The following is a 15023-nucleotide window of genomic DNA, read 5'->3' on the forward strand; positions in this document are numbered from 1 at the left end:
GCAGAGCACAGGGTTCCCATGTACCCTGCCCCTCCCTGCACACAGGTTCCCCAACCGTCAGCATAGGGTGCTCCGTGCATTCCAACTGATAACTAATATCGACTCATTGTCACCGTCTCAAGTCCAGAGCTGGGCTTCATGTGTCATTCATCGTGTGGGTTTTGACGAACACGTGGCGTCATGCATCCGCCATTACAGTATTATACCTCATTTTTATTTTCAGGGATGAGGTCAAAAACAGCTTTCGGGTATAGAAAATGAGAGTCGGTAGAACGTTATCACCAATTCCCTGTTCAGGTCGGCTCCAGAAAGTCAGTGTTAAGACAGCTTTGAAAAGACTCAGGAACTTCAGGCAGAGAAAGTGTTGGTCCCAAGGCCCCCACCAGGCTGAGCTCCACACTGGCCTTGGCAGAGACTCTGCCTGTGGCCATCCAGTGTGGTGACCCCAAAACAAGAGAAAGAAGACGCTGGCTGGCAGGGGCTCAGTCGGTGAAGGAGAAGTCCTCCGATGCGCGAGAGGGAGGCTCTGCGCACCTGTGACAGATTCGTCCCTTCTGACTCACGGATGAGCAAGCCTCGGGCCAGGGCTGCCCTGTGAGGCCTGCCCCAGTCCCCCGGGGACTTGACACTTGAAGAAGTGAGCACCCTCCTCATGGCCTCATGGCAGCTCCAGGCCAGACTGCAGGCCCCAACCCTGTGTCTGCCCCGTGCAAGCCAGGTGACTCTGGACATTGTCAAGCAGCCTTGGGGGTCAGTTGCCTCATCTGTAAAACAGAGGTGATGCTAATGTCATCTCAGGATATCTTGTGAAGGCGGGCCAGGTGACTCAAATCCTCCTGCAGGACCTGGCGCATCGAAGATGCTTGGTATTAAATAGTCACGCTTGTTACTTGAATTCCAGTGGCCCCTGGTCCAGTCAATGTTTAGGTTATTAATGTTGAAGGACGTGATTTGGGGGTTCAAAAGGCTCTTTCCCGCTGTGCACTGCAAGGGGCTCATCTGAGTGCAGAGGATGTCCAGCAGCCAGCAAATGCGGGAGGACAAATGGAGCTAGCAGAATGCGAGGGGCCCCAAGTAGTGAAAGAGTCGAAGTCAGGGAGCCTGAGTTCAAGTCCACTGAGCAGCCCATCAGTTACAGGGTCCTAGTGGCCTCTCAGTGTCCTCATCTGAGGCAGGGGGGATTAGGGCGGAGCTTCGGAAGCCAAGGGTGCACCCAGGACCCCTGGGGATCTTCGTGCTGATCCAGGCTGGGGCTGGGGTCTGCACTCTCCACAAGGGCCCAGCTGCGCCCTGACTGCTGGTCCACGAGCACACGCGTCTCAAGCAGGGGGCCCATAGCTGGGTCCTTTGCGCATCATTCTGCTCATCCCTCAGCCCAGTCCCTCTGCACAGGCGCCCTTGCTCTGCCGCCTCCTGGTCCCGAGCTCTCCTGTGGTCCTCCTCTAAGTATTTGTAGAGTGCCTGCTCTGGGCCTGGACCTGCTGCTCCCAGGGGCTGGGTGACAATGCCCGGGCCGGTCCCTGCCTTCATGCGGCTTCGGGTCCAACCGTGGGGTCATCATGTCCACAGCTCATTTGGCCTGCTAGCTAGAGCACCCTTCGTCCCGTCTCTGCCCAGTGCCCGGCACAGCCTACAAGGAAGAGAGGGCAGTGGACTGCAGGGGATTTGTTCAGACGGAGTTTTCTTCCTGCCCACGCTCGTTAGGAAAGCTGACGTACACACGGTGTTCAGATCCATCACATTTAGTGCTAACTGTGTATTCTTTTCTAGTCGTTGCCATCTGGACACATACAAGGAACTTTTGAACAGGCCAATAAAGAAGAAAACAGAGAAAAAAACAGATATCCCAACATCCTTCCCAGTAAGATTTTAACCTTTTTTGCACTATGGGTAGCATTTGGAGTAAAATCGACATTCCCTTGCAGCTCCCGGGGAATGGGCCTGTCCGGGCAGCATGGTGGTCCCAGGGTCCCAGGGCCCGGAGATGGGGGCCTGCACCCACACTGCTGCTTGACATTTGCACAGGGAATGTAGGCGTCCATCTCCCACGGGGGGCTCGGGCCACCTCTGTTGCGGTGGGTTCGGCCACCAAGCCTGTGCTCGATGTTGAGACCCGTGCTGCCCTGGGGCCAAGGGGAGTGCCACCTGCATGGGCTGGTGGGGGCCTCCTATGGGATCCAGTCCTGAGCCCCAATCTTGTGCTTCTGGTGGCCCTGGTCCTCTTCCTGTCTCAGACTCAGCGCTCCTGGCCACCAGCAGCGGGTCTCCTGGACCAAGGACAGAAACGAAAGAATAAGAAATGCGTAGGGCTTTGGCAGATTTGTGGGAAGGCTTAGAAACCCCAACTGCTACAGGGAGCCTGGGGCTATGGTGTTCAGGCTCCAGGGAGGCCTTCGGGCCTGGTGGCTGACAGGTCTGTCCAGGGATGTAGCTGGATGGCTGTGCCCTGGGGGCAGCTTTTACAGCCTACCTTGGTGCCAGGACAAACCTAAAGCTCCTAGCTGTCTTTATAAAAGCTGGCCGAGGAGGATTTCGATACTCTTGGTGCAGCTGGACCCTCCTGTGGGCTTTGCTCATAGGGCTATCAGAATGGCAGCCAGGAAGGGTTTGAATCCTGAACTCCAGGTCTCGCCAGGTAAGCCCAGAGAGCCTCCCTTCTCAGACAGAGCCTCCGTGGGAGCAAGGAAACCAGCCTGTGCAGTGGGCTTCGTTGCGTGGGCTCCTGGTTGCATTTTTAGGATCAGAGGGAAGTCCATCTCTTCTGTGGGCAAGAGAAGCTGTGGTCCGCCCAGTTTGTGTGACCTCTGGACTCAGCACTTGGTAGAAATAATTCTGCCACACTTTGCAAACAGAGGATTTACATATCTTTTTTGCAAAGGCCCCTGTGAGGCTCTGATCCAACTAAAGCAAGAGAAATTAACCAAATAGTCTTTGGGCCAAATCGTATTTGTGTGGGCAGCCAAGGGAGCAGCAAGGAGATGGGTCAGGAGCTGTGTAGTTGTGCCACTGGGCAGGGAGGGAGCTTGGACTGAGGTTAGACTCTGGACAAGTAGTGGGGACAATTTGGGGGGATCAGGCGTGGGTTATGAGAGAAGGGAGGAGGCAAACCACTAGGCTTGAACAGCTCAAGCAAGAGGAGAACCATGGTGGTAGGCTTGGGATCTTTGGAATATTTTGTGTCAAATTAAAAATCAGGATATTTGGAAATTAGTATTATTATCTATTATTGGTTTAACTAATTAGCTTCACTTTTTAAAAAGATTTTTTATTTATTTGACAGAGACACAGCAAGAGAGGGAACATAAGCAGGGGGAGTGGGAGAGGGAGAAGCAGGCTCCCCGCAGAGCAGGGAGCCCGATGCGGGGCTCGATCCCAGGACCCCGGGACCATGACCTGAGCTGAAGGCAGACGCCTAATGACTGAGCCACCCAGGCACCCCACTAATTAGCTTCATTAATTAGTTTAATTTATGCATTGATCTGCTGAATGTATAGGTTGAGGATCGAGTCTGAACCACGCACTTTCCCAGGTTCCTGACCCCCATTTGTCTCTTACTTACTAAACCCCTATAGTTTTTAAAAGGTGACATTTACACTGATAATTAAAAGTATTTTTGGTGAGGCTCATGGGAGTGGAATTAATGGCCAGGTGTGGAAATTACCTGCACCCCATCCCCTCTTCGCAGAGGTGATGGCCCAGGGTGGGGTGCTGCCTCCCCCAGTAGCAGAGCCCACCCCCAGCACATTTTCTCCAAGCTCTGTTTTCCAGCTTGTGCTAAGGAGGGAAGTGGGCCTTTCCTGCAAGTATAAACGTGAGACAGGGCCAGTCCTGCCTCCCCCCACCCCCACTGGGTGAGGGTCCAGCCCCAGCGCTTTCCTGCCCGGGAGCACTATGCAGAGGAGGGCGGGCTGCTGGTAGTCACCAGGGGCCAGGGTGCTGTGCACGGATGGAAAGTGTTTCACATTAATGGGACACTGGGTCTATGGGGTGGCAGCGTGGAGGCACTTAGGATGTGCCCTGGAGATCACCGGCGGGAGTGGCATCTGACATCAGCCAGGCCCAGGCTGAGGGAGAGCCGTGTCTGATTCAATGAGGAGTTGGCCAGAGATGCCCCCGGGGCCGGCTAGGGACCCAGGACAGGAATGGGCTGGTTCGCCGGAGATGGTGCAGGGGGGTCTCAGGTCCACGAGGTCGGGTTGTGGAAAAGCTTCGATGGCCAGTTGGGAGAAAGCATCCTCTGCTCTGGAAAAACAGCAACAGCTGATAATTTCAGGAAATCATGTTTTGAAAGTGAAGTGTGACTTTCAGAATAAAAAGACAGGAAGCTCTTAGAAACTGCGAGATTCTAAATCTAACCAGAAGGCTATTTTTTGCCCTCTGCTTTCTATAGCTGTTCTCAAAGCGTAAATTGTTCCACGTTATTTTCAACTAGCTTTACGCATGTTCAGAGAGAGCTATTTCTGCTTTGGGGTTGTCGGCCCCTGAGCAGGAGGGTCTCACAAAGAAGTCCGCCTGGGTTGTATGTTTGGGGTTTGATACCCTGGCTGCCCCATATGGATCATGACTTTCCCTGAGAGCCTCACTGGCCCATCCTGCTAGCACAGGACAGACCTGGCCCGCGATGCAACATCCAGACCATGGGTAGCTGAGGCCAGCAGCACCTTCCAGGCCCGCGGGAGACAACAGCTACGATCGGGGTCCTTGCCCCAGATCCACACCACAACACATCCTTCCCAGTCAGTTCCAGTCCTGTGGGGACTAGGAGGGGATAAAACAGGACAAGGACACAGAATTTTTCCATAATTAATGCAGTAAGTACGTATGAAGCACTCACTCTCTACCAAGCTCTATTCCCAGCACAGCATGATTAACCCCAGGAGCAGCTGTGACCCTCGACCCAGGCCCTGGGCTGAATCTGGGCGTCCTCAATATTTCTGCTCCCCGGGGAAGTAAGAGTCCACCTCAGCGTGGAGACCCAGGTCCAGGGCCACAACATTTTTAAGGTCCCATGAAACCATCTAATCTCCTTTAAAATCAGAAAAATATATATACATAATCCAGTTGGGATTACATTAAGCTTTATTAACTAGTAACACAGTCATGAAATAAAATGTTTCATCTTTTTTTTCTTCATTTTTTTTTAATGGAGGATGTGTCCTCCTTCATAGGCAGGAGTGACAAGGACCCACTGAAATCACGATGGGGCCCTGGTTGAAACCTCCCTGATGTGTGTGTATACACACACCCCACAAACACACATACACACCATACATTCCCACAGAGAAAACACACACCACACGCCCACACAGACCTCTCCGTGGTCAGCCCTCCCACTCTGGAGACTGCTTGTACAACAAGCCAGAGTCTTCCAGGCAGGTGGCCCGCCGTGCTCAGCCCAGGTCTGTGTGAGTTCTGCCCACTTTCCATCCCTAGAGCCAACCTGAAGGATGAGGATCGGGGTGCAGAGTCTGCTTGTCCTTTCCCTGGAAAGCCTGGGAGAGTGGGCTCCTGTCCTTCCATCCAGGGCTATCCCAGGTACACCAACACTTGTTAATATTGGCACCCAGTTGGGGTTTCAGAGAATATGGTGATCTCACTGTCGGGTCCCAGCACCTGCTGTTGTTCGCTGTCTAGGGGAGATCCAGCCGCCCCCACTCCTGGACACTGAAATCCTTACGTCTGCTGTCATCCCACAGGTTTTCCTGAGCACCTGGTTGGGGTCTGAGCACTGTCCTCAGTGCTGAGACGCAGTATTCAATGAAACAGATGCATCCCCACCCTCATGACACCCTCATGACATGCAGGGTCTCCTGACACCTCCTCCATCCCTGTGACCTCGGTGGGAGGTCCGCTCATGTCCTTTGTAGTGTTTAACGCTCTAGATGGAAGATATGTACAGCGGGCGTGATTTCCTTATCCTGATACCATGTTCTGTTGTTTCTTTGTTAAACAGATGATCATTCCAGGGTGATTTTGAGCCAAGTGGATGGAAGCCCCTGTTCAGACTACGTCAATGCTTCCTACATAGATGTAAGTCTGCTGTTTTCCTGTCCCTCCGCCCGGCGTGATGCCCATGCCTGGACCATTTGGGGGCTCAGTGTGAATCATGACTTTTCTCTGCGGCGGGGCGGGCAGGAATATAAATTATCACAACCTCCGTGGGCCGCATGGAAATACCCAGGCCTTTCGAATTAGCATCTGTCCGGGGACTCATTTTCAAGAAACGGAGAAGCACCCAGGATGTTTGTTACAGTGTTCTTTACGTTACTGACCAAATAGGATAGGAGGGACCGGTTAGACAAATTTACGGTAAAACCATATTCAATAAATTAAGAATCCACTTTAATTGAACCTTAATAGATCATTTAATATAAATTATAAAATTATCATAAAAATGGAATGTAGAGGAGAATTTGTATATATTAGCCAGTTAAGAAAACTAAATGTGTGTCTGCTTGTCTGTATGCGTGTATGTGTTTGTGTGGGCCTGGGCAAGTATTGACAAAAAAGTCTACAGATGGACAAACAAAAGTAGCACTCTTTCTGAAATTGCTAGTGAGTTTTCTCTGTATTTCTGTGTTTTCCAAGATTTTCATGATTACTGTGTTAACTTTCCAAACAACAACAAAATCCTTCAGGAGAGGTAATTATGAAACACTACAAATCTGATTTTACTGTTCTAGGGTTACAAAGAGAAGAATAAATTCATCGCAGCTCAAGGTAAGCTTTTTATTGTTACTTTGAGAACATGACTCGGGTAAAATGACGTGGATGGCGACCGTGTCCTCATCTGATAGTGGGAATGCGGGGGCTTCATTTCGGCTTCTCCTACGTGGGCAGTGCTGGGTCTCTGGTGCCTGAATGCAGTCTGTCCCCCCTGTCCCTGCGCTCACGGCATGCAGGGCTGTCTCGAATCTCACAGAGCCTTGCGACTCGAGGCGGCGCTCCGCTGACCCGGAAGGCCCGCGCGTCCTGGGAGCTGGGCAGAAATGCTGTATTACAGTCTGCGTCTTTGAAAGCATCCTGAGGTCGTTCTGTGCATCCGTGTGCGAAGCACATAAAGCTCATTCTCTGAACCGAGCTTCGAAAGCGCAGACGTGTTAGAGCCCTTGGGTGCGTTGGCCCTCCCGTGGTCAGGACAGACAGATGAGCAGGGCGGGTGTGGTCATTTTGGTCACTGTGTCATCACAGACACGTTGGATGTGCATCCGCACAATGTGTAGGTGTAGACAGACAGACACGTTTTTTCCACACCCGTGTGAGTCAGAGACAGGGCGCCCAGCAGGGCGGTGGTGACCGTGGCCGAGTGCTGCTTGTTACTGTAGACAGCCTTGCGTTTCTCTCAGCTGGCTGAGCTCTGTGTGGCTCCCACGTGGTGGTTTTTTTCGGGGCGGTGGGGGAGGGGAGTGAGTAGCTTTTCAGATCAAGGCCATGCCCATGAGGATGCCTCAGCTCTGGAAGCATGCCCTCAACCTTGCTCACAATCCACTTTGTATGTGTGAGTGCTTCCGATCTGTCGTACCACCCCTCCACCCCGGGGGCTGGTGCAGGTGGGGATGCGGGGCCGGCAGCAGGTATCCTGGACTTCCTCCCTTTTAGGCAAGAGTCTTTCAGACAGCAGGTCCCGAAAGTCAGTGTACATCAGCATCAGTTGAGGACTTACTAATTGAGGACCCAGAGGACAACAGTGTCGGAAAACCCGACAGACATTAGCTGACACAGAGAGAGGCGTGTCTCTCTCTCTCTCTCTCTCTCTCTCTCTCTCGCCTAAGCAGGGGAGACAGCCCAGGGCTGCGAGGGCAGCTCCAGGGAGAGGGGCCTCTTATCTTCCTGCTACACCGTCCCGTGGCGGGTCAGTCTCTTCCTCAGGGTCACAAAATGGCTGCTGCATCTCTGGGCACTGTGTCTGGATTCAGGCAGGAAGGAGGGCAAAAGGCAGAGGGCTTTCTTCTGGGGACGCTTTCTCTCTGGTTCAGCACGCTCCCCAGGAACATTAGCCCACACCTCCCTGGATGGCACTGAATCACCACCAGCTGCAGGGGCAGCTGAGAGATGAGGGGAGGGGCTTAGACATGGAGGGTGAGTCGGCCAGCCTGCAGTCTGTCTCTCTCACACAGACACTTGTGCAGTTCCAGAGTGGGCTCTGGTCTCCGGAGGCTCAACGAGCCCTTGAGTGGGCGCACACCACTCTGACACGCAGGCTGACCCAAGCCTCACTGAGTACCCCTTACTGCCTGTGAATGGGGTCACCCCCTGGGCGCCACTGTGTCACTCCCCAAGGACTTTGCAGCCCCAGCGGAGGAGTGGGTGTGGCTGAGGTGGGACAGGGCGGGGAAGCCGCAGACCTCAGGGTCAGCTGAGCAGCCCTTTCGTGCCTCCGAGCACCTGGGCCGCGGCGGCCTTCCCGGGGCCCCAGGGCCGGGGTGACCAGGGCTGGGACCCACGGTGACCCTGTTCAGGTCTGGTTTTGGGATCATCCTCTGCCTACAGGCCCCAAACAGGAAACGGTGAATGACTTCTGGAGAATGATCTGGGAACAGAAGTCTGCCACCATCGTCATGTTGACGAACCTAAAAGAAAGGAAAGAGGTGAGCCCAGCCTTCTGACTCACAGAGGACTCTCTTGTAGCTTCTGGTACTTCGCTGGGGGGCATGCTCACCACATCCTTTTCCTATTCCTCTCCCTTATCGCCGCAGAAGAAGAGGAAAAAAAAAAAAACCCACCAGTGGCTCACAGCATTTTTATCTTGAAATAAATACGCTGTGTTCCAAGCATTTCACTGCTCTAGACCATGATGCAAAAATGTCGTGGAGCTAATTCTGTCTTCAGCCAAGGGTCCCCGGCCTGCCGACGGCGCTCACACCTTGGCAGGAGCCGTAGACCTCAGAACTGAGGCTCAGCGTGTTGGGCATGTAATATGGTGGGCCTCAGACTAGAATTAAAAATGGATTTCCTGCTTCTTACCCAGACTAGAGAAACACATTAGAAAAACAAGGAATAGGCTAGAAGGAGACTTGCTAGGGATGGGGAGACTGTGTTCTAGCATGTTCCAGCCTGGGGCCAGAACAAGGCGGTGGCAAGCAGGTGGAGAGGAAGGGCCAGCGTGCTGGGAGACCTCTGTCCTCCTAGTCCCTGCGTCCAGCACGGTGCTGGTCCCCACCCCAGCCCTGCCGTCACGCACCGGCCTGGGACCCAGGCAGCTGGGCTCGGGCTCAGGGGAAGGGTTGCCATTTGAGACGGAAGTAGTGGGCCTGACTGGGGGAGCTCAGCTGGGGGTCGAGGCGGACACTGGCCTGCAGGCAGGGCAGGCAGGGAAGAGCCCCCTCCCAGTGCCACCTTCACTAATTTGTTTCATGCGTGCCAAACTGCACAGGAAAAAGCCTCCAGTCACCATTTCCTGTTGGGTAAGATGGGGTTTTTGTTTTGTTTCCAACGGGGGCTGGAACAGGGCTGGAGAGGGCCACCCTTCCCATGGGGTGAATCTTGCCCTGTGGATGGAAAGAGTGACAGGAGACGGGAATTCGAGGCAGGAACCCTGAACCCTTCCCACGCTCCGAGCAGATGCCCTGGCAGGACCTGGCCCCCAAAGAGGAGGCGGACGCTGCCCTGGAAGCCCCGGTGTCCCCTGGGACCAGCGCCCCCCCTGCTGCCACTTGTGCGGGGGTGGGGGTAGAGGGGGCTTCTTTACAAACAGGAGACCCAGTGAGACCAGCACAGGGCAGTGGGTCTCAGAGAACGCCATTTCCCCTAGCAGGTATCCTGTTGCCATGTCACTGGACATTGTTTCTCTGATCTGTCTCTGAAGCCTCCTACTGGATTTTTCCATTTCTGTGACTCAGAGCTGGCCTGCTTCTGTATCTTGATTTTTCACCATTTTAGATGAGATCATTTCTCAATAGAGTTCCTTTTTCTTAATTGCTTACACTTCTCTTGTCGTCTCCCTGGCTTCAACATTCTGGCTAAACGTTGTGAAATGCAGTTGCCTCAACATCTCATGATCTGACTGGAGGGAGGGGACCGCAGCCGTGGCGGGACAGGAGGCGGAAGGCGGAGAGGCATCCACAGGCACAGCCCTGCGGGGGGCCCTAGAACCAGCCCTAGGGCCCAAGCAGGGGCCTTTCAAGGGGAGCATCTCAGGGGTCCTGGAGGGTCCCCAGGAGGCCAGGAATGGCCCAACCCAGCACCTTTGAGCATTTGATTCTCCTCAGGGTGTTTCAGAGATGTCCTGGAGGAGGGAGGGTACGTTGTCCCGTTAGGAAGGCATCCTAAGGCAAATGCTGGGTGGTCCTCACACACTCCTGTGCCCTGTGCTCACGGAGGCCTCTTTCCCCTTAGGCTGCAGGTGCACCGTCCCCACGTGTAGCCACTGGTAGCTCAGAGGGAGGGCAGGTAAAGAGATGGGTCTCTGTGTAGCAATGCGGCCATCCCCTGCAGATCCCCACATCAGCCTCGTCCTAGGTGGAGAGCAGTGGGGAGCTGACCACTCTTCAACATTGGGCCAGCCAGCTTTGTCCTGAGCAAGGAAAAGACATCCAGGTCCAGCGGGAAGTGTTTGGGAAACACGCTGTTCTCTGTGCGAGCCTCACTCACCCTTGGTGTCCAAATCAGAATGGGGCCTGGGTATAAACTCAGGGCTGCCCCCCATGAGTTGTGTGGCTCCGCTTTCTCAGCCCTCTCCCAGCTCCAGGAACTGTCTGAGGGAACCCGGTATGTGCCCATGGTGGGGCCGGGGGCACTGATGTGCCCAACAAAGCACCCCCAGACCTAGCTATCTCTGTGCAACCATCCCATGTAGGAGAAGTGCTCCCAGTATTGGCCGGACCAGGGATGCTGGACCTATGGAAACATCCGTGTGTGCGTGGAGGACTGCGTGGTTCTGGTAGATTACACCATCCGGAAATTCTGCATACAGTCCGTAAGCATTTTCAGTTATTGGCTTTCTGGAAAGGTGATCCTCCAAGAGAGCAGTGTGAAGAGTAAATATACATCTGATTTTTTTCATATGAAAAGCTTCGTCCCTCCCTCCCCCGTGCTATACTATAGCAACTCTCTCTGAGAGGGGACTGTGGAGGACCAAGAGCCAGGCAGGGATGGGTTCGGGCTTAGTGGACTGAAGATGTGAATTTACAGAGGAAGAGACGGGTGCACAGGAGTCTGCAGACAGCTCTGGATGCTCCCGGGCCCTCCTCACCATTTTTGGGTGGAGGAAGTTGAGTCACTTGTAGGAAGGGGCCCCGGAGTGGGGGTTCTCCCCCAGTGGCATGATGTCATTTCACACACCGAAGTGGTGAGGTGGGATTTTTTAACAGTCTCAAAATATTTCTGTAACCTCCTCAGTATTTGTCATACTTATTTCCTGCTTGTCCCCGCCCCGTCCCTGCCTAAAAGAATGCAAGGTATTCTTCAGTATGGATGCCTGTGTACAAAGCGGATGAAATAGAGATTTAAGAAATACTAAAAAAAAATGGGAAAAACAGAAAGTCCTGGTATCAGGAATCAGAGGTAGAGGGGTTGACGTCGTTAGCTGTGAAACCGGGAGTCTGGGGCTTCTAGAAGCCGCAGCAAAGAAGGGAAGAGGATGAGCTTTATCATTTTTCCTGTCCCCTGCTTGTGTCTCGCAGTCACACCCACACGCACACGTGCACCTGCATAGACCCTACCTAGCCTTCCGTGATCTGGGGCAGAGAGCCGCGCTCATGGGCCGCGGGTGGGCCCGCCAGCCACATCATCTTTTCCCTCAAAACTGAGACACTCTGGGGAGTGGAAGGGCATGCTGCTGGTAATTACACAGGCATGAAGTGGGGCTGTCAGGCCGACTGGACGTGGCCGCCCTGCTCACCTGTGGGGTTCGTGAGCCCGAGGGCCAGCTTCGGGGAGGTGTCTGGCTGCCCTGGGCCTGGATGGCGGGTGTGTAGGGGGCGGGGAGTGAGCATCCTCAGAAAGTGATGTTCGGGGAGAGGGGAGGCGCCGTGCCCCAACTCGTGTCTCTGCCTGTCCCCCGCAGCAGCTCCCCGATGGCTGCAAAGCCCCACGGCTCATCTCCCAGCTGCACTTCACCAGCTGGCCGGACTTCGGGGTGCCTTTCACCCCCATCGGGATGCTGAAGTTCCTGAAGAAAGTGAAGGCCCTCAACCCTGCCCACGCCGGGCCCATAGTGGTCCACTGTAGGTATGTCCGGGTGGGGCCGTGGGGCAGGGCCCCCCGAGGACTGGGCCATCGTGGGGGATGACACGTGGGCCGGTATCGGGGTGGGCGGAAGGACAGGCGGGGAGAAGTGAAAGCACCCCCTGCCCACTGGGAACACAAGTGACACCTCAGAGACTCCCTCGGGGTGAGAGCCGGAGGGACATGCAGCCCACTCTGTGAGAGCAGAACCCTTTCTTCAATGGCATCTGAAGGGCAAGCCCAGTATCTAAAACAGACAAAAGCCAAGAGGGCATGTAGATAGAGCTAGTGGGGCTCTGGGTACATTCTCTTGACCTGCCCTCCGCCACTCCCGGAGACCCCCAAGTCACCTCTGAGGATAGAGCTGGAAACCACACTTCTATGGGGAGCCCCCAGTCTTGATACAAGAGTGCACGGGGCTCAGAGGGGCTGGGGGCCATGGTTCAGGCACAGTGATTAGGGGCCAGGAGCCGCCGTCCAGGGCCGGGCGTCCTGAAGGCCTGGGTCTGTGGTCCAGGCTGCCCCTTCTCCTCCCAGCTGCGTTCTCCTCCTCTGCATCGGGAGGGACAAGCCTGGAGGGGTCTGGGACTCGTCCCTGGGGTTGAGCTTTGCACAAAACTAAGTACTACAGCGGCGTAAGCTGTCAGCACTGTGATTATTCCTTGCGTTGTGGAAAAGCAGCTTCCGAAAGTGAGCACCCCGAACAAGTGCCCTCTGTCTTTGCGTACCTCGGTGTCCCATGGTTGTTTTCACACTGAGCTTTCATTTCCTCTAGAGCTCATGGAGCCTTAGAGGAGGGCCCAAATTATCCCCCTCTGTGGCTTATATCTCCATGCCCAGTTTGGCTTCTGGTGCAGAAGGTCATGTCCGAGAAGAGGCCTTGGACATGCAGTTGGTTGACTGGCTTGTGCCCATTCTGTTTTTGAAGACAAGGGCGGAAAGATGAGGAGTTGTCGGTTGCCACACTCCCCATCCTACCGGTGGGTGCTCGGTTGGAACCTGACGACAGTTCAGGGGCCAGAGGGGAGGCCCTTGTCATCCTGGCCAGGGATGGAGTCCTGGACCTGCCCCTTGGGAGCTGATCAACTGGGCATTAAGTGAGGTGGCATCTGTAGGATTGCTGGGGCCGGCTGGACAAGCTCCTCCCAGCAACTGTACTGGGGCGCGGAGCAGTGCAGGCCGGTCCTGCTCGGCCCCAGCTGGGGGGGTCTTGTCGGCCTCTCCTGTTCTTGCCTAGCTTCCTGGAAGCCAGAGTCTCCGTGTTGCTTCTTGCAAACACCTGTGTGCTGGATTCAGAGCATCTGGATCACTGTGTACCTGTGCCCTCTGCCCCCTGTCCCTTTTGTCCTTTGGCAGTGCCAGGATACTGCCAACAAAGCTGTCTGCAATGGCCAAAAGCACGCGTAGTCAGGCTGACAGCCCAGTGAGCAGGGCCCTCCCTCCGCGAGGCGGCGGCAGGCCTGGATGGAAAGGCTGGGGTCCCCTCACGGGGATTTCCGCGGGCCCATCAGAGATCCGGGGCCTGCTGCAGCGGAGACCCTGGGGACTTCGGTGGCCTGTCTTCAGAACCCAGAGTCCGATGCTCTCAGCTGGAGAAGTTGCGGCAGGAGGGGCCCTACAAGACTCTTCCGGCCGCTGCCTCTTCCCGATTCAGGCTTCTGGTGCTGACCGGCCGCTTAGCTCTGGATGGGGTGGGGCGGAGATAGTTATAGAAACAGCCTCTGTGTTTGGGTCAGGGGTGGCTGCAGGGGCGGGAGCAGGCTCGGTCCTGCTTTGTCCTGATTCCTCCAGATCTGTCGTGCATGGGAAACCTTAGGGAATGACCCCTGCCCTTCCTCTGCTTACTTCCTCCCCAGGGCAGGGGCCCAGGACAGGTGCATTTGTCATTTATCTTATTTTCATGCCAGGCCCCGCTCGGTGGCCATGAGTCTCTGCCTCTGCTGTTGAACATGCACTTGTCTCCCTGTGGCAGTGTTTTACTTCAGCACTGCTCTTGCCACTCCTGGACGCTCTGGCCTTCTTTTATGTTCCCTTTGGCCACCGGGGTTTTAATATCCGGGAAGTGGGAGGAGTGGTACCCTCCTTCTCAGCCTTCCCAAAGCCCTTCTCCTCCCTGGTGCATCCTTCCTTCCCCTCCTGAGCTCAGGCCCCTGTGAGCCGCCCCGGCCGGTGTGGGCAGATGGGCGGTTCTGGGCGCCCGCCTGATCATGGTCATGTGGTGACAGGAATTCCTGCCAAGAGCATGGGCCTGACGGAAGCCAGCCAGGTGGGGGAGAAGGCTCATGCTGACTGGCAGCCCCCGCCCTGCTGAGACTCAGGGTGGAGTTGACTTCACGTCCCACCTCCAAGTTCATCATCACCTGAAGACAGCTCCTCAGCTCCAAGCTGTGTGCCCTGGGTTTTGGCTTCCTGGTTTCCATCCCTACTGACACACTCATCCTCAGCGTTTCATTCTTAATCACTTAAAAGGAACCGACATGCCCTGCCCAAGTCCTCTTAGGAACAGCATCCCCATGGAGGCCAGCGGAAGGACCTCCTGGCCTCAGCCTTTTCCTGGGGGGCCGGCGCGGTCCCTTTCCCAGCGGTGAAGCGGGCTCTCCCGCATGCACCCCGGGCCAGGCGAGGGGTCCTGTAAGCGGCCTGGGGACCTTGATGGCCTTGCACTTGGTGATTTTGTGGCCTCCATCACATACGTATTGGGCGGGGTGTCTCACGTGGCTTTGCACCAGATGATAGTCTCTGATTCTGTACCTGTAAAGCACTAAGACTCCTCAAAGGGCCTCTCGTGTTTGACCTGCTTTTCCCCCTGAGATGACGGGATCCGCCCCGGAAGAGGGTCTTCCCTGCTGTCCTAGCTC

At 55.2% G+C, this 15023-nt stretch overlaps 1 protein-coding gene across 5 annotated transcripts in view; it reads left to right on the forward strand.

The window, feature by feature from the left end:
* Positions 1–15023, forward strand: part of PTPRE (protein tyrosine phosphatase receptor type E) — a 149963-nt gene that overhangs the window by 118936 nt on the left and 16004 nt on the right. For 4 of the 5 annotated variants that reach the window (XM_034986067.1, XM_034986073.1, XM_034986102.1 and 1 more), the window contains 6 exons: positions 1771–1861; positions 5954–6030; positions 6684–6720; positions 8491–8588; positions 10796–10915; positions 12005–12168. In XM_034986067.1, coding sequence (XP_034841958.1) covers positions 1771–1861; positions 5954–6030; positions 6684–6720; positions 8491–8588; positions 10796–10915; positions 12005–12168 — 587 coding nt within the window. The remainder of the gene's footprint in view (positions 1–1770; positions 1862–5953; positions 6031–6683; positions 6721–8490; positions 8589–10795; positions 10916–12004; positions 12169–15023) is intronic. The other variant, XM_034986082.1, reaches the window with a different exon arrangement.

This window comes from Mirounga leonina, unplaced genomic scaffold, assembly GCF_011800145.1.
Source record: "Mirounga leonina isolate KUSES-001 unplaced genomic scaffold, KU_Mleo_1.0 Mir_114, whole genome shotgun sequence".
NCBI lineage: Eukaryota > Metazoa > Chordata > Mammalia > Carnivora > Phocidae > Mirounga > Mirounga leonina.